This window comes from Plodia interpunctella, chromosome 12, assembly GCF_027563975.2.
Source record: "Plodia interpunctella isolate USDA-ARS_2022_Savannah chromosome 12, ilPloInte3.2, whole genome shotgun sequence".
NCBI classification, from domain to species: Eukaryota; Metazoa; Arthropoda; class Insecta; order Lepidoptera; family Pyralidae; genus Plodia; species Plodia interpunctella.
In genome coordinates, this window is record NC_071305.1 from 5,538,017 (window position 1) to 5,565,352 (window position 27,336).

Genomic DNA, 27,336 nt, shown 5'->3' on the forward strand with positions numbered 1-27,336 from the left:
CTCGTAGTAATAAAATTGTGATTGACCAAAAAAGTAGGTATATAAAAAAGTAGGTAACTAATTATAAAAATATAAAAAAAGTAAAATAAATAGTTGATCAATTTTTTTTTGTTATCAATGGTGCAAAGGCGTTTTTAATTTAGAGACGCAAGATTTAAACGGAAATTTAAAATAACTATTTGCAAAAATTTTGCAAATCGTGTACTTCTACAAATCTTATTTAATAAGAAACTGTAGAAGCTGAACATTTTCCTCCTCCCAAAGCGCGAACTCGAAGATGTTTGCTGCATGTGTGTTTATAAACACGGTTCAGAAACTGATTATTTTTGCATCGTTCACGTCACCCGCCTGGGATTGTTTGCATGACTTCATTCATGTATGAATCAAACTGTAACTCGTTACCGAGCATTATATATATGAGTAATCACTTTGCACATGGTAAATTTTAGCCAGACATCATGAGCAAAATTGTGCACTTCTTTGACTTTGTATAAAATTCCATGATCAACACTACATCTAGCATCTTGTTTTTCGTATTAATTATTACTATTAAGGAATTACTAGCTAGACGTAAGAAAATATATGATAATATGCCGTCTGAAATTGCGTCTTAGCCCGGCGCAACATCCCAAACATAACCTTGTCAAAAGACTCTTTCAAGGACGGGCCCCGACGCTTCCCATACCTTAGTCCCTTCAAAGACCCTCCTCGCCTCGCCCACCCCAACGCTAAAAACCTTCCACGCATGCTCAGTAGTTATCTTTTACGTCGTAGACAGATCCTTCAAAGTAAACCATCTCAAAGACATGGTTAGGATACAAACAAACTCAAACAAATACATCATGCCTTTGAATTTTGTAGTCTTTATTTTGAATTTGGAACGCATGTGTGACATTCCTGTTCATCCTCGAGACGTAAGAGCGGTCACGCATGCATCTGTCCTTTTTACTCGCATAACCCAAAGGACTTGAGAGTTCATCTCCCTTCATGACTGCTATCTACCTATATCTAAAATAGCCTTTTTAGTTTTAGCGTTTACTGTCTGTTTCTTTCACATGCATCGTTCTGAAGAGCAAATCACTGCCTCAGCTTACGGATAGCCATATAACTGGTATCCTGCAAGTAACAGCACAGCCAAGCACGTCGCTAAAAGTAGCATTGCTAATCGTGTCTTCAACTGAAATAGTCTGGTATTTCCTTTGGGGTGATCAATACTCGTAACTATTTTAGATTATTTTCATAAAAAGGTACTGAGTAAGATATTCTAACAAATTCCCGTTCACAAAACTTTTGAAAATTATGTAGCCTGTCTACAAGGTGGGTAATGTGTGATTACTCTCAAATTAGGTTATCTATCAATTTTTATTACATGTAAAGTATAAAGTTTTATTTACAAGTAAATTACTCTATTGAAGATTTTTTCCAATTTCCGTACGGTCATTATGCGTCTACCCGAAGAAAGTCTGTGTCGGTGAAACTGGATTAGTCCCTGCGCCCGCGCCGACCGGTTTGACTGCCGCGAATCCTGGCGTTCACCCACAGCAGCCTATTGACTTCAGACTGAGTGATGTAAAAAAAACAAAATCAGCTCAAAAATATGCCATAACTTTATTCAAAAAATGTATCTGAAACAAAAGTATACAGTTGACGAAATTAATGACGAAAAATTAAATAATGGTCTGGACCGGTAATCTTGTTGTGAATCATCTGCATTGGCATTATGATAATATAGATGAACTTTTTATTGCACCATTTACAAAGGTGTCATAAATTCCAGCTCAAACACAAATAAGCGCAAAGGAGGCCTTATCGCAAAACATTTATGAACGATATAAACCTATATTTACTCATTTAACAATACCCATTCGTAGATATTACAAAAACAGTTACCTATTAACCAAATTTTAAATTTGGAAGTGTTAAACCGCCATTGATAATTATGTAATAAGATGGCGATTGAAAATGATGTTTTAGCACATATCTGTCTTTATTTTCTACTAACTCTTGAGTAGCTAGAACAAGATCCAATCGTGAGAACTAATAAGTACCAAGGAACATTGCAATAGTAGCGCAATTGAAAGATTACAGGGTAAATGAACCTGTTTGATGATAACAGCTTGCTAATCGACTGTCATAACTTCGTAATATAACTACATGGCTGAAATTAGTTTTCACAACTATTAATTATTAATATAGGTACCTATTTTGAATTCGATCATTAGTTTAATATGACAAATGCGATGCAAGTAGTGAATACTTAATTTTGTTCAAAGATTTATTTCAACGACTGCTCAATAACAAAACCTAAATTAAAAAGTTAAGAAACTCCCCCCTCCGAAGCTGGCATCATCTCATCTTCAACACCGCCTAAATCCTATCCTATCGTCCAATAACAATGTAACTCGACACTGGCAAAAATAAGCTCTATTGAAGAAGTTTGATTGCCAAGAAAAGAAAAGAAAATTATCTCTTCTGCTAAAAAAGCTGACGATTCCCAAACGGTTGAACGCAAATTTTTAAACATAGCTAAGAACATTCCTCGATAAAATTCACTCAAAATTAATTTTAAAAAACTAGATCGAAATCGGTTCAGCCGTTTGGTTGCTATGATATCTGTCAGACAGATACACAGACACGTTAAACTACTCCCTTCTGTCGTCGGGGGTCAATAAATAAATAATTACATATAATATAAATGGTCACCAATAATTTCTTGAAAACAAGATACTTCGTATTCCTACATCTCTAAAAGAAAGATCTAGTTTCTTTATATTATTCATTCCGTAAAACAATTTACATATAACGACGTTTAGAAACCAGATGTGGTGACTGCGCAACTATAGCGATAAGAGTTATGTTTTTGTAAATAAAACCAGTTTTACTGCGATTTGTGGGAAGGAAAGCAATGTGTAGAGGATACAATGTAATTCTAGGCTTTGATTATACAGCCTTACATGTGACAATAAATCACCTGGGAACCCGATTCGTCATTTTTTTAATTTGAACGAAATTATAATACTTAATTGAATTTAATAATCCTTATATCAACAAAAATATAAAATCTCAAGTTTTTGAAGGTTTTACAGCTTATAAAATTAGTTTGAATAGTTTCGAGGCCCCCTGTGGTGCGAATTATTAAATTTACTTATTAATTTTATCGTCGTTAAAATGACACTGTTTCATATTTTAATTAAATAAAATCAGATTTTTTTTTTGTATATCAACCTTTTTAGTTTCATAAAACTACCAACTGTTAGCGTAGTATTTATTACTGCTAGAAATACACTACAGGCAAAACCAGACAGATGCGTACATTGCGTATTTTGTTTGTGAATTCACCACGTTCGGCGAACTTTTAGTCGATTGTGTGTTTCTAGCACTTTATGTTAGCGGCTAGATTTATTTTGAACGTACAAAATGACCTTCTGTTATATTCTTAGCTACATCACATGTATAGTATTGTACAATTTAGTAAATATATGCAGTTCTAATAATGTGTAACGCAGTTAAGCCTCCTCACGTGCAAGAAGCCCTGCAACTGCACGTGCCGTCATACGCAGAGATTCACGCACGACCACCTTCAACTGACTAGCTTTTCTAGAATCATTTATATTCTAGTTTTCTTATAATAAAGCTACGTGGCTTTATTATGTCGTTATAAGAAAACTAGAATATACATGATTCTTAAGCTAAACAAAACTAGGATAAGTATGCTTTAACATTTTCGAATAACCGTCTAATAGATATATTTTGCGAAAGCCAATTTTAGTGATTGATGAAAATATAAATAATTTTCACAGGAGTTTCGGACCGTTTTTTTTTCTTTAGATATTATCGATAGCCAAAGAGCAGCTATATAGCCATTTGCTATCTCCAACCGAAACGTGTTCACCAAAAATGTCCACCAAAACATCCAAACCAAAAAATCTTTTTCATTTGAATTTATAACCATGTACCTATCAGTTCTTTCATCTTTTGAATTTAGAACATTTTATTATTGTCCTATCAATGCCGACGAATGTCATTACTCATTATTTCTTTATATGTATTTGTCTTTATAATGTCTTTTTTCATGTTACTTAAATAAAAGTTATACAATAGATCTAAATTAAGATTTCTAGAGAGTTACTGATGACTGCCTATCTTTTAACCCAACTCAGATTAGAAATTAATTTTGATCACTAAAGCCACGGTTATCTACATATCAAATTATAGTTTCAAGCCGATTGGTTTCAAGCGTGTAACTAATAATCCTCTTTTTTACATTACAAACGAAGATCAAAGTGTGGAGTAATTAGCTTCTCGCACCATTCGTCTTCACGCGCCGCTGGAGGCCGTAAACTGAACGTTTCATCCTCAATTATACCATTTATAACCCTTATCTCGATTTCTATCCGGCTTTGAATAATCAAAAATCTTACGTGTTTATATTTCCGTCTGTTTCTTAGTTTACTTTGTAATAATGAATCAAACCGACCGAAGTTGGTACTTTCAAGCATTGCTACCATCACCTGAGATGAGTTCTAAATAATAGGGTTCAAAATCTTTAACCATTTTTATCTTTTCTTTGGTCTACTTATAATTATAGATTCGGTAAGGTTGAAAAAGTCTTGAGGAAACCATTAGGTAGTTCAAATGTTTTCAATTGAGTCTTTAAGAGCTTTCTGTCAGAAAATTAACAATAAATTTCAAATATTATACGAAACATTAACAACAAATATTAAAATACTATACCAAATTTTATATGAATGTTAATTAAAATATGTAATGAACTCTGTAGCCATTAGAATAAATAGAATATGCAATGGACAAATTATGATACAAGTGTTGATGAAATGAGTGTTAAAACTTAAGTACTGAGTATTGCTACACTACAAGTTTATAACGAAGAGAAAGTTTTGCCCGAACACGATAAAACGGCGGGTCAACATATGCCTTTCGTAAATTTGTAATGTGCCGCTTGGATGTTGCACAAAAGGGCATATTATATTACAGCTTTCTAGCTAGATTTCTAGATTGTTACAAAGATTACGCGTAAATAATGCTTTTTATTGTAGAATACAAGGTCAATCGACCTCTACACGGTAACGACGCATTTGTAATGCTGAAGATGCTTATGATTTTATTGAAAATTTTGAATACAGTAAAAACGAAAACGTAGATCCACTTCGTGCAATCATCAACTGAAAAATATAAAAACTAAGCCAGAATGCAAGATTTTTTTTTCCACTTATAGAAATGTTCAAAACTGGTTATAAATAACTAATTAGATACATTGTGTAATACAACATAAAATAATAAATATTTCCTTATGATAGAAGTGGCGTTAACGAGATTATTAGTTATGCAGCTGGACAAACATACTTCAAATTCTTAGTCTAAGTCTTCGACAGACTAAAAATAGTCTTTAGGTAACATAATAATGAAATGTAAATCGAATGCTAATGTAATTAATTCGAATGTAACGATTACATAAATTGAATTTGTTCGAGTTCAACGCACTGTAATCTTGTTTGCGATAAAGCCTGCAGCTTCATTTCCTTTGTTCGCTAGTGATGATACCAAACACTAAAATATTTCTAAAGTCTTTCAGGACGACAAATCGTTTAAAATATTAAATTTATGATTATCTTTACTAAAACATTCGTCATTTTAAATTAGCATCATAAGATATGGCTCCAAGGCTACGGCCTCCGACAGCCAAACCAAAATTGATCTTCGATTGTGCGCATATTTTGATGCGATATGGATGGATAATTCATTCAATTGAATGATAACAATTCATATTGCAGAATGCATGGTTGGGAGATAAAAATAGCATTTGCTACTTCTTACAATATCGAAATCCTCTTTCCCAATTTAAGTAGGTACTTATAATCTAATTTATATAAACATTTGCACAAGTGCGACTCTTTTCTTTGATACCTTTTTAAAGAATTTTTATTAATTGTAAGAAGCTAGATAAGTACACCTACTTTCCTAATATACTTTTTACGAATAAGATGGCTTTGGAATTAGATTCTATAATTAAAGCTGTCACACTCACACTATAGTTGACGAAGAATTTCCCAAAATAAATGGATCACGTCTTGTAGGAATTAAAAACAGAAACAAAAATGTGAGTTCTATAAGCAGCGGAAGGATTAGTGGTCCGATTTTGTAATTGGATAATATAAATTACTTGGAATTCTTTCTATTCGCTGTCACAGTTATATGTATATGGGTATTAAGTATTTTAACAGTTGAACTGTTTAAATTGAACATGATCTCACTAATCCTCTAGTAGTAGTTCCTTTTACCGACCGATAGGTATCTAGCTAACCTATGATTTTATACGTGTTGCCAAGGAAACTGTAATAGGTTCATGTGGTATCAACCAATGGAAGACTTCATCATAACCTTGGCCGTAGCAATCAATAATCAGTCAGGCCAGCCATTCTGTCATTTAGCCTAAGCATGTTTCAGTGTCCATTGCAACGCAGTTCTAATATCGTAGTCTATGAACTGACAGTCCTCGATGAATAAATAAAATTTAATTTTAAAAATATAATCATTTGTCCTGTCGAAGTGATAGTCGTTTGGTCGTATCTGCTTGTTTAGCACGACCGACTGGTTAAGAAAATCTCAAAAATGAAAATTACACAAGAGTAGTATAAGTAGGAGTGGTGACTGACAATTTCAATGTCACCGTATCTCCACCTACCTAATCAACTTCTTTGATAACCTATTTTTTAGCTTCAAATTTATATAAAGTACGTACGTTTGGTCCTCAAAATCAGATGACAACAGCGTTGGCGTCGTGACGGCGACCCATTTTAATGCTATCTACCAATCACGTCATTGTTGCGTAAGTAGGGCTCGTCCTTTGCAGATATAACACAAACAATGGTTCCAAACACGAAAACGGATCACACATTTTATGATTATAGCCAGCAGCAAGCATAAATTTTACATCGAAGTGCCGTCATAACTAAGTAGTCTCAAACCTCAATAGTAAAATTGTTATTTCAACGAATTTGTGTTAATGAGGAAGAATTCCTCAGGGGACAAGGACATGGACACACTTCTTCGATGAATGTCGATTACGGAATAAGAATGATAAACATATAAATACAAATACATGCAATGACAATATTGACACAAACGGTAGAGAACCAATTGAAAATATAAATTACGTAACCGATGTCATAATCTAAAAAATACAAATTGAATAAGTAGTATATTTTATATATGTAAAATATGTATGATGCGTCGTCTGTATGAGGAGTTCTAATAGCTATTTGACCTATAGTCGTTAAATCTACATAAACTGTGATTCGACCTTGCGTACCTACTACCTATCTAAAAGATATACGCCTCCGCGTTTTTATTGAGCAAACAGTATTATTTATAGTCCAAATTCTTTTTAATTTAGTTTTGAATATTGAGCTAAACGGAGTCTTTGAGAATGCATACACTTTCACGTCTATATCCCTAACAGGGTAGACAGAGACATAACTTGCGAACTTGCGAAACTCGAAAGACACGTTTTTCGGGTTTATCAGTGGAATTAATTAATATCAATCTGTTCTGTTTCAATTTCTATAGGCTTTTCAATTTTAGCTATTTTTGATTAGAGGTATCTTCTAGAAGTGACAATTCCAGTCTTCCTGTTCTGTCAATATTATGCTCTACACGCGTATCTAATTATATTTGGATATCAGATTACATGCACACACTTTGTTTTAGCAGTTGAGTAATCTTCTAAATGTGGGACCCAACATGATGAATCATTATAATTAAATCTTGAACAAATAATGAGCTTGCACTAGAAAAATCGGCATCATATAAAATCCCTTGCACAACAAATGTATTACCTACATAAAACGTATTACTCTACTAATTATAGTAGAGTTTTTTTTAGCAATTTTTTACGATAAACTAGTTTTTTTTTGTTTTTATATTTTTTGTTGTTTTCTTCGTTCATATATTTCTTTTTCAAAAACATTTGCAGGCCAATGCCTTACATGAAATAAATTGAAACCTACACAAAGTTACAACTAAAATTGGGCCAAAGAGTATTTCGAAGTGATTTTCCGTAAAAGTCTCACACTTTTAAGATCTCGGTATTCACAAACATAAACATTACCCAACATGGGCTAACAATGTAGGTGGCCAAGCGGCGGCATGGACACAGCAAAGGCCATATGCTAATGTGAGCTCTTGTCTAGTCGGAGACATGTATCTACCCACGTCGAGAGCTCCCGAGTTACTACTAACACTACTTTTACTTTTATCACACGTGCCGCGGATACTAAAGATGACATTGATATGGAAAAGTGATTTGAAATTGTAAACTTTAATTAGCAAAAAATCAACCAGTGTTTTAGATTTAATTCTGGGCTTTCAAACTCGGTAGATATTGTACTTTCCTTCTATTTCCAATTTTCTCCTCTGAAATACTACAACCAATTTAACTCATAGCAGGAAAAACTTATTATTATTTACTAGGTAGGCATGTCTTTACTTTATATGCCTTTATTAAATGTGTTTCGTCTTTGTTTCAGGTAAGTACATCTTCAGTTCTCCCAACCAGTTTGGAGAATGGTGCTGATAAGTATCTGCCTTACGGAACGCATTGTGTGCCTCACGTCGATGTTCAACTTGATATTCGATATTATCAATAGGTTCTGTTGCATCATCCAATTAAGATGAATAATTCAAAATTTCTCCATAATCTCATTATACATTTAAGCAGACGAAGAAAATCTTTAGAACTCTATCATTAATCAAATTTAAAAGAAATAACGAACACAGCTTCCTTCTTTGAAAGATACATTTCATATGGACATAAATGAGCGTTCCTTTATTATATTATTTATTTAAAAAAACCGTTTTAAATAACTTGAGTCTTAAAAGCCTCTGATGTAAACATTTGAAGCAATAAAGCGTTCAAAATCATGTTTCTCGCCCCTGACTTTAACACCAACCCATTAAGGATGCACAGAATTGGATGTTTTTTTATTAAGGAAGTGGGCAAGAAGGTTGGTCCACTACCTGCCGCCGCCCTATTCATAGTAATCGCACCTGCTTTCCACAAAAAGTATACAAACAGTGTTTCTATTTTGGGGCTACTAATACTGCGGCACGTAGCCAGTGAACCATAAATTTATTACCTACTTCGTCTTTTTTTTTAGGTTTTTTTTTTAACTTTCTTGTTTCCATTCTGCCTAGGAAATTCAGCATGAAAATTGCAAATGGTATTATGATCAACCAAAAGATTATGTGAATTTGAAAAAGATCCAGACAGTTATTTTAATTTAAATGTGTATATAGTTAAATACATTACGATATAATATTGAAAAGCTGAAACTGAAATCGCTAAAATCGTCTTCATTCATACTGGCCGAGGTTAGTGACATCGCCGATTAAAATAAAAAAGAAAATGTGTGGCCTGATATAAAATTCTAATTTTAAATCTCTCCCGCCATTCCGCGCTACTCTTATTTTATTTTATTGCATTTTACTATGCTCTGTAACATATTTAAATTGCGTAAACTATCAAATTACTTTGTTCAAATAGAATAGGATCCACTCATTCCAGAAATGAATTATTGATCATTTATGGTAGGTGACCTATTGCTAATTACAGGTCGACTTGAAATGAAAGGAATAAAGATGTTTATCCAGGGATATCTCGACCCGTCCGATCACTGGCCTTGTTACCCGAGAACTCTGAGTGTAGTGTTTAAACGGCTTTGTTGTTAATAGCCTCGTTGTTTTGTTAGTGTTAGAAAATGAGGTCTTTAATCTGACGCCCAAATCTGTTTGGACCGTAAGCACTAAGTTCAACGACCCTTACTTTTATTATACCAGGCGAAAATAAGGCACAACAATTTATTGTATACCTATAGTATGTAGTTCACTTCACACCATTACTAAAAAGGTACTGGCAATGCCATTATGTCCCCATCAATTTGTAACCTGATGCCCGACATCTGCCATTGGTAGCGGCCTCACAAAAACATGGTAACTGTGTTAAGACCCTTGGCGCCTACCCGACGGGGTTAGTCGGGTAAGTCGGCTGTTGCATCGAGGAGGATCGATAACGCATCGTCCTGCGCATAGAGACAATCACTTTTATGTCATAATGAAACTTTGTTTCAGAACGGCCTAAACTGAATTACTTGTTTCTTGTCTTTTAGCGTCATTGATACCTACTTACTTCATACGTAGTAGGTACATTAACAATCTAGTAACGTTCAAATAGAAAAAAATATTTGATAATAATGTAACTAGATATTCTTTCGAAATATCAATATGATCTCAATAAAAACTGTAAAAATATAATTTAACTAAAAAATCGAATCTCGAAAAATCTTCGAGGTCGAGCTCGTAAACGCCATGCTCGTTCGTAGAATCGAATGGCTTGATTAATTAGACATCAATCAGAGTCGAGTGCGGTGCTATGGTGCTACCATTATCGTGATTGTGCAAACTGTTACCAACTGCTCTTGATATATCTATTTTCCATTTCGAATTGGATGCGGCCTTGTATTCTTATGCCTTAGTTTTCTTTGAAGTTCGTTCTTTGTCTTTTATCACATGTTAACATCTACTCATAGATACTACTTATGTTCTATTATTTATATCGTCTTGCTTTTCCGATTAACTGTATTGAAGCAGTAGGTATTTCTTTTTCGTTATCATCATAGTACAATGCAAACGGGGGATAAGGAAGACCATGACAAGACCTTTCGATTTTCCATAATAAATGTCCACTAATCTAGTGAGTGACCGTAAGGACAGTGCTGACATTTCAGGTTGTATCTATGCATATATTTTTATTTGTACGGGAATTTATAGTGTTCGTAGTTGTAGCATGAATAAAGTTATCTGATAATATTCGATTCATTTTTAAACTAGGACCCTCACTTGTTACTGTTAAAATTAAAATTACATCAATAATCTTAATAACAGCGGTCCTGGCGGAGTCGTTGTGTTGCGTCACCTCTCGCCATATGGTCATACGCCGGCCATGTTTCTCGCTTATCAAGTAACAGATGCGAAAACTTTGTTGCAAGGATTTTTAAATGTCATAATATTTCTGTGAAGGCCCATGCAGCTGAGAGAGATAAGGGTGGTAGTATATATGCTACGACACACAAGGTTAGAAATAAATGCCGAATAAACCCTTTGGCGGACACTAAACAAGACAAAAAATTGTTTAAAATCGTTATCACGTCAATACACGATAAGTGTCCAGCAAAGAGAAATATGCTGCAAAAAGAGGTGTATCTACTATTGTTATTTATGGAATTGTACAACAATACAATAACTAACTAGGTACCTTTTGGATCTAACATTATTCTAGATCTAAAATCTAGTATACAGACTTACTTAGCTAGTTTAAAATTTTTGGTATGAAAGTCTAGACCAACTTTCATAAAAATCTTAAAGATTAGTGTGATGTGAGCAGTCATAGCGTGACATATAAGGTGGCGGTCCACTGGCCTCAAACCTGCGGTTTCACCACGACCATTAGTGTACCTGTGTAGGTACCGTACCTATTTTGATGACACCGTTATCCGTTGTTTACATTTTTGTAGTCGTCCAAAGTTTTGTTTGAATATTGATTAGGTGTGGTTATGTGTGGTTTATTTGTGATACAAAAGCATACACAATACACTTAGTTTCATAGATACAAAAAGTGATTTTTATTAATCTGTCTTTTTATTTATTAAAAAAATACATCGTACATATAAGTACCTACATAACTTAAGCTATTCTTTGGTACCTACTTCAATACTTTGTTGATGTTATTTTGATTTGGGGTTATCCCTATATTAAATATAATCAAACTGCCGACCTGATGAAATTATAATGTTTTACCTGAAAATAAAACAGTTATTATATGCGTAACCTTATTCGAAACCTATAGAGTGAGATAGCATTACTTCCGATGACGTCATCAGCCCCCAATATACTCCTTCTACCCCCTCCACCCCACTACCGGCGGCTCTAATGAGAGTGGAGGGGATCTTTGCTTGCTGCCAGCGCAGTGTTGGCTCGTCACATTGCATCTCACTTGAGTCCTGTGAAATTAATGAGGCCAGCAGGCAGAAATAGAAATATAGGTTTCGAATAAGGTTACGCATATAATAACTGTTTTATTTTCAGGTAAAACATTATATTATATGCTTTGAACCGTTATTCGAAACCTATAGAGTGAGATGTGTTTGTTATCGCCTGGTGGCAAGCAATATTTTGATATTATTATAAGGATGCCAATGTGTGAAATGAAAAATAAGGGTTACATAATCACAATTGTGTTATTATTAATGTAACTAATCAATTTAGTTGACATTTTCATAATTTGAACAATTAATTGTAAAAATACAAAAAGAAAAATAAATAAATCCAGAAGCTTGTGGGAAATAGGTCGATTCATAGTGTATCAAACGTGTGTGCAAGGTTGTTATAATCATTTTGCTGAGAACGAATTTCAGCAGAATAATATCTAGCAAAAGTGTTAGCAGAACGCCAGTTTCCTTTTGCCATAACTTCATCGATAGAGCATTGCTGCAGCCAGTTGAGAGATGCGGCAGCGCTGCGCGTGCTGCCCGCGCTGGCGGCGACGCCGGCCGCCCGCAGCAGCGAGCGCACCCAGCCGCCCAGCACGGTGCGGGATGCGGGTCGCACTTTACCACACGCCGATATGAACAATTCCGACAAATTGTTATTTTTTCTGCGTTGTGCCGAAACCTCTATTAACTGTTTTATCCAAAATACGGGACATATTGATTTGTCATGACCCTCAAAAAATTTCCATGATGATTGTCTATGGAGATAGCTGTCCGTCTTGGAACCAAATCTTGGGTGCAAGAGTATATGGTCCTTCCTATCTTCGTAGTGATCTATATCGATGTGAAGAAGTGTTAGGTCGTGCACTCGGCGGCTAGAGGCGAGAAGTAAAATAAGTGCTGTGCGTCTCGAAACTTCGTACAAAGTAAGTTCTGTTGGCTTGTTTCCTAACAACCATTCGACTACCAACCTAGGGTCCCATACAAAAGGTTTCTTGAAAGAAGACCTTGCATTAGCTATGGATATAGCTTTAAGCATGCGCTTCACTACGGGATTATCGGTAAGTGAAGTTGCGTCTGGAGTAGTTAATGTCGCTATAGTCGACTTATATACTAAAATAGTCTTATAAGAAAGGCCTTGTTGAAGATGGAGGTAAGCTAGGTATCTGGCTAACTGGGATCCAGTAGGATTCAAGTGATCAATACCTTTAGAAAGACACCAAACTTGCCATTTAGACCACACTGAAGAATAAACTCGTTTTGTGGATGGCCTCCAACTAGAGTCTAGTAACTCCTTTTCTTCCTTTGACCAATTTATCAATAAATGGTCCCACCCTTCACTAACCATACTTCGAGACACATTTGATCTACCTGTGCTGGTGGCATTTGGGTCTGTACATCCAACAACTTCTCCCTCAGTTGGGTTAACGTCCAAGGAGCTGCTATTGCTCTCCTCTTCAGGTCTGGGCGCCAAAACACTTTGTGCCAGCGAGGGACTACCAGGAGGAAAATGCCCTTCGCCTGATTGAGGTGCGCAAGAACTCGCGGCACCAAGTGTGGTGGTGGGAAAATCCAAGCTCTGTGATAGTACCAAAGCCTGCTGAAGGCATCGTGGTATTCGGCTTTCATGTCCTTGCAATCTCGTGACACGTAACGTGGGACGACGTGAGCGTTCTTGGACGCAAAAAGATCGATCTGTGGTATTCCAAAACGACGGAAAATTTGCCGACAGGCTTTTATCGATAAGGTCCACTCTGCATGGCCTTTCTGGCGAGATAGCGAGTCTGCCTCCTCGTTGTATGGGCCCGGTATGTAGTTTGGTAACACATGAATATCGTTCTGGTCTAAGAGCTGAAAAAGTAACTCCGTCATCTGAAAAAGGGCCTTTGAACGTAATCCACCTTCTTTCCTTATGTAACTCACTACACTCTTGTTGTCGGACTGAACCAACACCGACGTCCCTCTTAGACGAGCCTGGAACTTTAGAATGGATTGAATAATAGCCCACATCTCCTTGAGATTGCTGTGCCAAGCTCTCTGACTGAGCTGCCAACGGCCGCCGCTCATTCGAGTGCCGTCTAGCACGGCACCCCAGCCTTTGCCTGATGCATCTGTAGTTATGAAATGTGTTACAGGCTCTGGGTGTATGGACGTGCTTGCCGAAAGCATTGTCGACCACCATCTTAGCTCCACCAAAGGCGATGGGCCAAGAGCGTATTTTGTGTATGGCTGGTCTTTCGGGAGAAGAGAACAGGCCATTTGAATTGGTCGGCACCGAAGTCGACCTCTTGGAATGATAAATGACGCGAAGTTTAGCATTCCTAGCAAACTCTGAGCTTCTTTTAAACTCCATTCTTTCGTTTTCAGAATACGATGTAGCTTCATACTCACTTTGCGCTGCTTTTCGAGAGGTAGTAGCTTCATGTTCGCTTGAAGATTCCACTGGACTCCTAAATACTCTATTATTTGAGTCGGAGCCAAAATGGATTTTTCGAAATTGATATTCCAACCCAAAGACGATAGAGTCTGAACGGCTTCCGCAGCCTGATCTATCAGAATCTGTTTGTTCTGATTGACTATAAGGTAGTCGTCCAGGTATACGATTACTCTCAGGCCTTTGCTTCGTAGCAGTTGTGCTACCCAGTTGGAGACAGTCGCAAATATCATTGGAGCTGACGAAAGACCGAAGGGCAGACTCGTTAGTTGTAAGAGTTCTGGATTGTTCGAATGTTCGGGCTTGTACAGTACTCTCAGAAACGGCTGATGAGATCGAGCCACAGGTATATGAAAATAGGCCTGTTTCAGGTCGATTTTTATGGCCCAGTCTCCCCTTTGAAGGAAATCTGGTACCTTCTGAACGTTGATTAATCTGAATTTGAAGTCTGTCAGATGTTGATTTAGGTTCTTCAAATTGAATATCGGGCGATCGCTGGAATCCGACTTCTTTACTAAAAACATTGGACAAACAAAACTCGGAGACGGCGGTGCTAGTATTAGAATTTTTTGGTTTTTTAAATCTGTAATTTGTTTTGTCATTGAGTGACTTGTGGGTGTTAAGTATTTCCCTAGCTGATCGGGCTTGAGGAGCCCGGGTTTTTGATAAAATGGGAGTCTGTAGCCGGAAATTGTTTTCATTACGTGATGAGGTGCTCCTAATTTTTTCCAAATATTTAAATAACTTATTAAACAACCGCCGTAAAACGAGTCTTGTTTGTTGTCATTTACGAAAGGACTTGTTATTGGTTTTGAGGGTAGAACGGCCCGATTTTTTATTTTCCTGTTTTGACTGCGTTCTTGTGTTGTCATTACGATTAACCGCGAATCTACTGTGATTCTTATTACCAGAAGATGGCCCAGGAGAGGTGTAACGCTCATCCTCCTTTTTAAAGTGTGCTGACCTCCGCGGTCGCTTGTTTTGGGCCTGCACGTTATTTCTCAGGGACATAATTGGCTCATCCGCTGGGCGTTTTCTAATGAGAAATAATTTATTTGTACCGCCAGCTTTTGTTAAAAATGCACTCATAACGTCTGGGTTAAATAAACAACTGTTTGTAGGAGGGATTTTTCGTAAATCTTCCTTAATGTATCGGTCTTTAATACCTGATAATATGCTATCTCGTCGTTTTTGGATAGTATCTGCTCGTCTTCCGCAAACGAGTTGAAGAATATCCTCAGATAGCTTTATGTAATCAGACTTACTGGAAAAAACTTCATTAAGTTTCTCGAAAAGGGAATCCGGAGTAAGAGTACAGTCTGGTTTGTGAGATCAATCCACTATTTGCTGTAAATTACTTTTGAAAACTTCATTCTGCTGAATAACAGCATGAGTTAAAGCACCAAATGAGCGGTCAAGTGACTTGAGCCAAGATGAGTTCGGATCATAAAATCGTAATTCAGTATTTACATCTAAATCGTAAAAACCAGGTGTGGCAAGATATTTCTTCTCGGTTTCGATATACCGCACTCGGTCCCATTCATTTGTGTCGAAATGATGTAAATTAGATAAAGTGGAAAGTCTAGCTTGAGAAGTGTTGACAACTGTGGCTTCTTTAAGATTAGTCTTAAGGCTACAGTCCAGTGATCCTATTTTTTTAGGTTTATTAACTAACGGCTCATTTAAAGTAACCAATCTTTTTAAATTTTGTGAAGGGTGCAGAGAAAGTATGTCGGAATCATACTCGCAATTCAGTTCTTGCCTATTCAAGTATTTTAAAATGTCACCGACCTGATTGGATAAAGAATCCAATTTGTTATCATCCCTGGACCGTACTCTCGACCGTCGTTGACGCGAAGACCGCTTTCTATGCCGCCGGGGACGCTCGGAGCTCGAAGACGACGATGAAGAAGAAGACGACGATGCGGAGCTGCTGCTGCTGGAACTACGCGCTCGCCTTGTGCGGCGCTTGAGTGCGGGCCTAGTAGCCTGCTGAGGAGACTTGACGGAGCGCCGCCTCCGCGGGCGGTGTCGCTCGACGGGTCTAGAAACCCGTTCGCCAGTGTTTCCGGCGAGGACCGGGCTATTTTCACGAACATCAAGCTCCTCGGGCAATGAATCACGCACAGGAGATTCTCCCATGGTGTATTCCATGCCAAGAGTAGTTCTTCCGCAGAACGCTCAAAAAATATTCCCTTCTGCAGAGAAAATGCACTGCTTTTTTTTTTTTTTTTTCGAACAATAACTTTGTTTAAATGGGGGTGTGCACTTGACGAAAGTCAATGCCAATGTGACGAGCCAACACTGCGCTGGCAGCAAGCAAAGATCCCCTCCACTCTCATTAGAGCCGCCGGTAGTGGGGTGGAGGGGGTAGAAGGAGCATATTGGGGGCTGATGACGTCATCGGAAGTAATGCTATCTCACTCTATAGGTTTCGAATAACGGTTCAAAGCATATAATGAAGGATTTTAAATTTAAGTATTATTTAATTACTATCAGATAAATCAATGTTTCCTATAAATATGTCGGTATTATAAATCACAAATTTTATCTCACAAAATAAAAGCGAGTCCCGTGTTTTAAATACAAATAAAAGTAGAAAGTATCAGGTCCAGACGAGACGCGGTTCTGAGAATCCTTCAAGACTGGATTTGGGATTTGGGATTTGGGCTGCATTCCTATGCATATATATATTAAAATGCTATTAAATTTTAAATTAAGAGTGAAATCTCTCTTGACAACATTTTTTTTCGGCCTTACGTTTGAAAAGGTCATGTCGTCATTTCGACTCAATTAATTATTTGTGGAATAACTGAGCCAAAACTAAAATGAAAACTGCCATTAACATTCTAATGTCGTCAAGTCAAAAAATATATAACGAGTGATATCTTACTCATAGAAATTTTATTAAAAGCTTATAAACTAAACGCTAAACAAAAAAATTTATATCTCAAGTCATGAAGAAAAACCTGGTAAGTAACTAAGTATCAGAATAATTTACTGGAGTTAAAATGATATCATTTAATGTTAATAATAATAACGTTATCTAGACACGTCGCTGTGTCATGCCAAGTTCATCTTAATTTTATCGCAACTTTGTCAGTGCTCCTTGGCCAACTTAAGTTTAAAAAACATAAATAATATGAAGCTAAATACAACACAGGTCTGAAACAGCAAAGGATTGTGTAACTATGCTGCATTATATAATACCAACCATCTGCTGTGGTTTCGGAAACATGTAACCTCTTTTTAGCACAATAACATTGAGGATTTTGTTTCATTCGCACCTTGGTTTGTTTTGATGAAGTTGGCCTTTTAATTGGTCAAAAATAATTTTATTTTTTTATATAGGTATTTATGTAACCAAATAAAATAAAATAATTAAATGTTACTTTAACTGAACAGTTTTGTTAGTAACACAATTAGTAAATAGAGTTATTTACAAAAACTTTGTAAAGTTTGTTCTCATTATAGAACCTACAAATCCTTAACCTTATTTGATTCCAAAATCGTGACGTCATCGTCATAACATCAAGCTAAAAGACCAATACAATATATGCCCCATATATTTTTAGTTTGAACGATAAAAGTATCTAAATTGATTAATTGGAAATCAGCCCATTGGTTATGTTACCTTATCTATGGTTATATCCGCAGTTTTAGAACAGATGACAAAACAAAAGTTATGTTCTTTAAAATAAAATATTTGATGTGCAATATTTAATGTAATTATAAACTAATAAAAAAATATATTAATTTAATCGATGACATTTATTAATTGGGACGACGACGAACGCACCTACTAAGTATATACAGTTGCTAAAATTACGGGTTACTCAATCAATTCTAGAAGATGCTTCTAGGTAAATATGATTTTTAATTATAATTTGAGTTTGAGTATAGAAAATGAAAAACTTTCTGAAAACCTAAATAAAAATTATAATAGTTTTTAATTAAATGCTTAAAGGAAATAAATTATGAAACTTGATTAAGAAGTGTTTCAAGCACGGGATACAAATAACAGTAAAGTATAAATTATACGCACGGAACACATTCTTAGCTTAGATATGTTTTATAAGAATAAACATGCATTATTGTACTTACTATGTATGGTGAGTTTTTTATGCTTCCATGCGTCGCAGAAACAGGAGATCTCTCTAGAATCTGGTGCATGCGCTGTGCATGGGCATAATAAAAAGTGACACATTCCTCAATTGAGCGGTCGCGGGTTCTCGAATTAGCGCCAATTTATGTCTCCGGCTGACTCACCGCGGGGCACTACTAGGAGCATTTTGTTACTTGTTTTAGCGTTTTTATGCCATAAATATATAATTGCAATTAATAATCGATATTTATTTGACTTTCCTATTACTAGAAATTACAACGCTTATTAGGTGAGGGCATTTCCCTGGATAAGTATATATTTATGGTACTACCATAAAATACTAATTTTACTTTGATAAATAATAGTTAAGGTTGAATTACAATTACAATCTTAAATTTGTAATTGTAGTTAAAACAAATCCGACACTTTTTTACTTTGAATTGAAATAAATAGCTCATGTAAAAATATTGCTAATGTTTAAGAACCACACGGTCTTCTACGATTTATATCGCCATAAAACAAAATATAGGTATGCGTAAAAATAGTATGAACGTATGAATCCTACATATTTTAAAGTTTTTATTGTCAATAAAATGCCATCGACCTTGCCCGCAAATACACAGAAGATCGACGGTTATATATAATATGTAACAGAAAGTTGTTTCTAAGTATTTCAGTTTAGAATCAAATAAATAAACTAAGATGGATCATTTTTGGCGAGAAAAGGAGCATTATCTTATCTCCCCTTATAATACATACTATACCTATATATGATTATTTACACTATTAATGGTGCATGGTGAATGTGGTGCAACAGGGTATCAAGACCTCTGAATATAAATCAAGAGCTTAAGTTAATCGGTGTTAGGTACTCAATAAACTAAAAGTAAATAAAAGTAATATGAACTCTCTAATGTTAATACACATGTCATTTATCTTTTTAATCCCACGTTGAGGATTATAAAATCATAGTTCCAAATGCTACTCTCGTAATAAGATTTTATTATGATAAATTTAATCTATAATCGCATAAGATTATTTATACTGAGATATTAATAGGCTTTAAGAATAACCTATAAGTTTTAACGTTCTTGTGACAATCCGCTTGAAGTATAATTTCAAAAAGTATAATTTCGTTTTTTTGTTATTATTACACATTTTATTAGTCAGACTTTAAAAAAATTGCATTTTTGCATTTGACATAAAAATGCATTTTTCGGAAATTCTTGGCATAGTACCTACTTATAGATTTTGCTGTACAAATACCTATCTACCTAATTCTTAACTGTTTCTGTCTTTCCAGAATGTGGTGGACGATCACGGGCAACTTCGGCAACATACTCCCAATAGACTGGACCAAGTCGTTCTCAAGAAAAATGCATATCCCTACCTTGAACCTGAGCGATAAAAAGGTAACTTTTTATGTATCGATTTTTACTGCCCCTGAAACTCGTCAATATTAGAACCATCGTACAGAACAGACAGGATACACTTTGTTTACAGACTATCGTCTATGTAATAAACAATTTTTACTTCTACCGGATATTGATTAGGGATGTATGTAATAATTGAAGACCAGGGGGTAAATTTTATGTCTATTTTACACTTTTATGTGCTAAACATATCTCTATTGCTAAAATTAATATGAAAAACTTAATGCAGTCTTAATTAGTATTTACTTTGTGATAATTTGTATCAATTAGGATATGCAGGGATGCACTGCGCTCTAATCGAACTTTGTGGTGATCTTACAGACGAAATTGGATTGTTTTTCATTAATCAATTCATTTAATTGCAAGTGACAAGTTACCTACATTTACTATATAATACAATTACATAATTAATATCGAAGAAGACATGTCATAATTTTTATGTCGAGGAATTTATGTACTAAAATCGATATAAGTAGCTAATTATTTATCAAACATTATTCCGCTTTGACTTATTATTATTTTCCTACTTATGTGCAAATCTAAAATTTCACTTGGTAACATGATGCTTAGCGGAACAAAAGTAAACAATAGGCACTTAGGCAAGATCCGATTTCTGCTTTGGTATCGTGAGAATTTTAAATTTAACTGTAGAAACAGAAACTGTATTTACAGTTTCTTACGTCAAATTTCTGTATAATATTCGTAATCATACAATTACCAATAATGAAAAATGACAAATGATGCTATGCTTTGTCTTTGGAGTAGTAGCTCGCTTAAACCCAGAATAGAGAGATTAGATAAATAGTTGAGTTTTTTAGTTTTACTAAGTATTAAGTATAATTCGATGAGTTATTTACTCTAACTTTTTCATTCGCCAGGGTGCCATGACGCCGGACGACGAGATCCACAGTTCGGAGGACGAGGCAGTGGCGTCTGACCTGGACATGCACGCCTTGATCCTCGGCGGCCTGCATCAGGACCATGAGTGCCCTGTGAAAACTGCTGATGAGGTAAGTAGTGATGTCATGTCGATGCTACAGATTCCGGCGCTGTGGATTTTCTCTCTCATCTGAGCGTTTTCCTGGCTGCTTACCCAGCTGTTGACCGTCGGAGTCCAAGGTCCGCTTTCCTACTCCACTTATTATTGCCATTGGCGCGCATATAATGCTTCACAACATCAAGCATCGCTGTAGACTGTCATTGTAGTATATTGACACATTTTCTTGTCAAGTGATGGCTATTCAAACGGTATTCAGTGTATGTGGCCACGCCGATAGCTATGTCATTTGCCTAGTTCAAATCCTCCATAGTGCATGACGACATCATCGTCATCAGTGCAGGACGTAGGGCTTTTGGGACAGGATAACTAGCAGTTAATACATAAATCTCTTGACGTCACTATTTAAACTTATTCACAAGTTTACCTCTGGTTCCAAGTATGTAGTTCCAAGGCACAACATTCTTTGAATTTAATATTATCATGCCCTGTTTCTTGTCCTTGTCCTTGTGTAGACAGAATCAATGACTCCTTAATTTATAGCATCAATTAATATTCCGACTAACATACCTATATCAATACACCACCGTTTCAAATTAATCACATCCACATGATGTTCGTTCCATGCTCTGTAAGTTTAATCTGGTCTCAGTCTTTGATTAAGTATCGACGTACTACTTTTTATGCAAATAATATTTTTGATAAATGAAAATGTACACCATTTTACAATGCAACCGTTTGGAACATCTCCAGGTTATCCAAGAAATAGATGACATGATGCAGGAGACCCCCTCATCTGAAGGCGACATCATCGAATACAATGAAGCTCTGGAGAAAGGCAAAGAGGTCCTCAACTCTCCGCTTTATGAAGACAGTAAGTGCAAACATACTAATATCAAAAGTCTTCGTTTTCTAGTCGGAATAAAACATGTATTGTAGTGTTATTTGAAATACTTAAGTGGTCAATACAAGGTTAGATGGCTGAGCTTTTGTGGCAATATCGAATTCTCGTATCTACAAGTTAGGTGCGTAAAATGTTATACTTTTTGGTAGGACGGTAATAATTCCATATTTGGAAGCAATTTCTTTGTCCAAAATACAGAAACAATGATAGCGACTGTGGCGGATCTCATGAAGGGATCTCTCCCGGGCAAGCGACCGGAAAGAAAATGCATACGAATACAGAAATACAATTTATTTGGACTGTTGCTGACTTAAAATAACTATCTGTCATCCACGTAAACCTACACGAGAAATCACAATTGCAGATGGTTTCCTGAGAACTGGTTATATTTCTTTATGAACTGACGGCTTCCTTATCTGGTTACGGAGGTGCTCTTATACAATGCCAACAGTGACATAATTGTGGAATTCAAGCCGATTTTCATGCGTGTGACTTTTTGTCACGCAATTTCGAAGTTCAATTGTGAGAATCGTTGATATTCATCTGTTGATGCATCATTTTGATATTTATTATGTGACAATTCACGACTATTCTTCGAAATACCTATGTAGTTACAAAAACATAAATGGAAACAGAAGTGCAGACAACAATTCGGGATGTTGTCAGCAAGTCAGCAAATCTGCTTGCACAAAATTGATTCTAAAACGGTAAACGGGAAATATTGTGTGTGAAAACTAAATATATAGATATTTCTTCAATATAACCACCTACATCAAAGTATTGATTTTCTTAGGTTCGCTGCCAATTTAATATAAAACACGAGCTGTTTATTCATCCATATCGACTTAGATTCTCGGAATGATCGCAACACGTCATTCGATACACCACATATGCATGCATTCGTCTGCCACCAATTTGTCGCGAGAGCGTTCACCTCCTGTATGAATAAATATAAATCGCAAATATCCACATATGGCAAATATACGAGTAGGATTGGTGCAAAACTAGTCACCAGCCTGGTTGCAAACATATACATATATTTTATACATTCGGACATTAGAAAGGTTTTTTATGTACCTATGTCCCACAGCTGGACAAAAGCACCCTTTTTCAGTTATACTTTTCATTTAATTCCATATTTATCAGAAATTATAATGATCGCCTTGTAATCTTACTTGTCCTTACCCTGTACAGTAATTTTGCATAGATACCTAAACACACGCATAATATTTATATGTAAGTCTTGAAGATAAGCGACGCCTAGCAAGTAAGGCTTAAGTTACGCACAAATGTCTGATGTAATATAATTATAGTATTGAACAAGTGAAAAAATACCTATTCGAATAACAATTTCATTTATGACTTGTCAAACAATCGCTTTTCTATTTTTCTATACCTTTGCTCTTGTTGCTATACTATATATTATATCAAACGTTTGTGCGAAACTTAAGCCTTAGGTACTTGTTAGGCGTCGCTTATCATCAATACGGAACAAAAGTACTTACGTACTTATAGTTAAATTTGCGGATATTTCGATTTGCAAAATGACTGTACAGTATGGTATAAGACAAGAAAATAACAAGGAATTATTTCTCATCTTCTTTTGAGATTTATGTAATATAAACGTATATTAAAATGCGTAATTACATCAACAAAACATATTGGAAGAAATATTTCAAGAGTTTTTAATAGGTATCAATAATTTTTCCCAGAACTCCGTCAACTATCTCTGTCTCAACTCAACGAGATCTTCCTCGAACTCGAAGTCCTGATTCGTGAGTTCTCGGAGACGCTGATCGCGGAGCTAGCGCTGCGCGACGAACTCGAGTACGAAAAAGAGCAGAAGAATACCTTCATCTCGCTCTTGCTGGCCGTGCAGAACAAGCGGCGGCAGTACCACATTGAGAAGAAGAAGCGGCCCGGCCCCCCGCGGTCGCCAAACTTGGGGAGCTCCGAGCCTAAGGTACTGTCTATTAGTCTTATCATGTTTGAATATCATTGTTATACCTAGTCATTTATAAATCCTGGATAATCCGAGAAAGAGCAGAAGAATGCTTCCATCTCACTCTTGCTTGCCGTGTCATATTAAAAAGAAGCAAACGGATCAGAATCTGTAAATCTCACCAAATCAAATTTAAAGAGTTTGGGTCCTAATATTTATCTTCAATGTTATTATATTTCTTACTGCTTTATATTGCTAATGTTGGTTCTCCATTATTTCTCAACTAGTTAATAATGGTTTTTTTTTATTTCAGTACTTGACAACAGTAATACCATTCCACTTGGACAACGGGCCTCCAGATAATCAGTCTCTACAAGTTCTTATAAAAAGTAAGCATACCTAAATATTTCTTACGAGTACAGCTTCACCACTTTCTGATTATCACTTGTAGTCAAACAGATAAATCTACCTGAAATCATTTGCCAGTTTTAGAAATAATTTGCCGTCTTCACATTAATTATTTTTTAAAAAGATATATTCAATTGAGTCTAAACTAACTATCATGGCAACTTTACTAGGTATATACACTATAGCTCCAAATGGACAAAAAATTAATTCAAAATATATTTTTTTTCTTATTGTTTTATTATTTTTTCTTTCAGTTCTGAAGGCGATAAACGAAGACAGTCCGACAGTCCCCACGCTACTAACAGACTACATCCTCAAAGTCCTGTGTCCAACGTAAATATATTTAAGTCTTAGCTAATTTACACTACTCGAATTAAAACATTTCAACATTGCACGATACTTCGCATCCTCACGATTTTCGTTATTTTCATACAAGAAGAAACTAAATTTGAATAGCTCTATTCACGTTTAAATTTAGTTTAAGTTAAGCTGTGGCTCCATGAAACGTTAAATATGTTTAAACAGAAAAAGGGGAAACAAAATTTTCTTCTATTAAATATTTAGGTTTATATGTATATTCTATATCATCTATGTAAATGGCTTATAAATTACAGGAAAAAGATAAATAGAACCTAATAGGAAAATTATTAAAATACAGGTGTCATAATGGAACGAAAATAAAAAAATACGTTATATGGAACCAGAGCTTATTTTAGTGTTCATCAAAATATTCATGAATTAAAAATCACGTTCATTATAATAAAATAATTTTAAAGTTGCTTGAAATTTTAAAAATTTACTTCAATAAAGATGTTGAAATGTTAAGTCGGCATTGCCATAATTAATTTTGGTATAACAAAAAGTAAATGTTTATTTATCTACGTATTACTTTATTTGCATAAATGAACTGTGATATCATACGGTAGTTGGTTAATTAATGCTTCCTTAAGATTTATACATGTTAATTTTTTTTTATTAATTATAATTAATTAAACATCCATTTACCTTTAAAATTTTTATGGCTTACAAAAGATTCTTTTTTATTGTGATTTGAATTTTTAGATCAATTGTTTCTGGCAGAATGTGAATGTGACACTAATGTAAATGTTATTTTAAAAAATGAACATAATTGAAAATGGAATTGTTCTTCGAAATTTATATCTAATAATATTAGTTTTAATACTAATGGTTTAACAACACTGCCTATAGAGGCTTGTAAATATTTTATAATAATGTAATATCCGCTTATAGATTTGTAGAAAATGATTATTTTTTGTGATCAATAATTAATTATTTTGAACATCGAATTTTTTTAAGCCACTCGTGTCATTGAATAAAACTATTTTGTTTGCGAAAATAATCGTAAATACATATTTTCTTCAATGATTTAAGAAACTTCACTCCTTATTTTACATTATAATAGAATAATCGAATGTAGTCCCTGAAATTTCCTGAATAAAACCAGCTGTATTCAATTATAATATAAGATTAGTTCGAAATTGACTCTATTCGTTAGATTCTGAACTGAATTAAAATTGAATTGTCAAGCCTTCTAAAATTATATATTTCTATAACAAAAAAAGTACAAATCCAATGTAGAAATAGACATTAGATTTGTATTTTAATATAAAATTTTTGAATAATAAATAAAAGATTAAATTAGGAGTAAAAATATATTTATTTTATATTACTTTCAAGCTTTTATAATTATTTATCCTAATCCTTTTATTTTTATAGTCATCAGAGGAAATCTAACGAATTGTTTCGATTGCACTAATCGTTATCAATAGTAAAGTAGATCACATTGTGTTTTATGTTTTCCACTGCCGAAAATGTATAATGAACAATAGTATCTTTTTAATGTCAAATAGATAGTGTCTATTTAACTATATTCAGGTAATAGCGTTTTAAATGTTAAGTTATATATCTAGTCTCAACATGTCTTAGTCATAATTTGTTAACTTTATGGAGAATAATAAAAAAAAATTACTCACGACAAATGCATTGTATTGTAAAATTGTTTGTTGTTCACGAGAACTGTGACTATTGTTTACAAATAATGTGGATGCTTCTGCACGTAAAGATATAGAGAACACATATTTGTGCAAAAATGTATAATAAATAAATTGGAATGAATCGGAGAGGTACCAGACAACCCACTACATATCTCACGATTACTCAAACTAAATCACCAAATATATATAAATTAGGTTGTTGATGTTTTTCATAATTTAAACGATATTTCAGTATTTTTTGTATACTTTTTAATTTTACTATAATTTATTTTTTGTTTCTAGGCTCAATAAAAGTATGCGATTTCATTTACCTATGTTTAAGAGAATAAAAAAAAATAATAATAAATAAAGAAATAAAATCGGGTTATGTGTAGTGGGTTTGAATCGAGATGTTTGTTGTCACTTTTGTGTAGATGTTGTATATATTTTGTGTAATAAAAGATAATTATGTCGTCAGTGCATAACGAGCCAATAGTTATTAAATACCGGCGATCTCTTTAACTATTGTGTATGATAAATCTACTTGTGTTTTTGCCAATGGTAAGTAACATCGTGCAACAAATAAAGCACGACACAAGGTCAAAAACATATTTTATCATGAACATAGCTTGCAAAACTATCAATGAAAGTAATACCTAAAAGTATATTTATAAACTTCTATAAATGATAGTATAGTGATCGAGCGATATATTATCAAGATACAATCGTTGTCACGTGCGAACCGCTTAAACGATTATGATAATTTGTCATGATATGTATTAGATCCAAAACATTGTCTGAATCTGTGGTGGTTGTGGCAAAGTGTATATTTGTGACGATGCCATTGTTTGTGGGAGAATGGTACCTGGTTGAAATAAAGGAGCTTGAATGAAACTTGTATTTTTTGTCTCTCAGCGTTACACAAACTAGTTTGACTTTTTTAGGCATCTTATCCTTTGTAAAATATTCAATAGCATATAAAGTTACTTTTACATCTCTTATATTCGGTAAGTAGGTCCTTATTACAAATGGGGCTTGTAGGTGACCACTTAGCCCT

The 27,336-nt window shown here is 34.8% G+C and overlaps 1 protein-coding gene across 1 annotated transcript in view; it reads left to right on the top strand.

The window, feature by feature from the left end:
• Unc-76 (Uncoordinated 76) overlaps positions 1-27,173 on the top strand; it is a 36,044-nt gene extending 8,871 nt beyond the window's left edge. Inside the window, exons 2-7 of the mRNA XM_053752886.1 lie at positions 19,905-20,013; positions 20,913-21,044; positions 21,785-21,905; positions 23,648-23,898; positions 24,191-24,266; positions 24,540-27,173. Coding sequence (XP_053608861.1) covers positions 19,905-20,013; positions 20,913-21,044; positions 21,785-21,905; positions 23,648-23,898; positions 24,191-24,266; positions 24,540-24,622 — 772 coding nt within the window. The 3' untranslated portion in view covers positions 24,623-27,173. The remainder of the gene's footprint in view (positions 1-19,904; positions 20,014-20,912; positions 21,045-21,784; positions 21,906-23,647; positions 23,899-24,190; positions 24,267-24,539) is intronic.
• Positions 27,174-27,336: the final 163 nt, after the last annotated feature.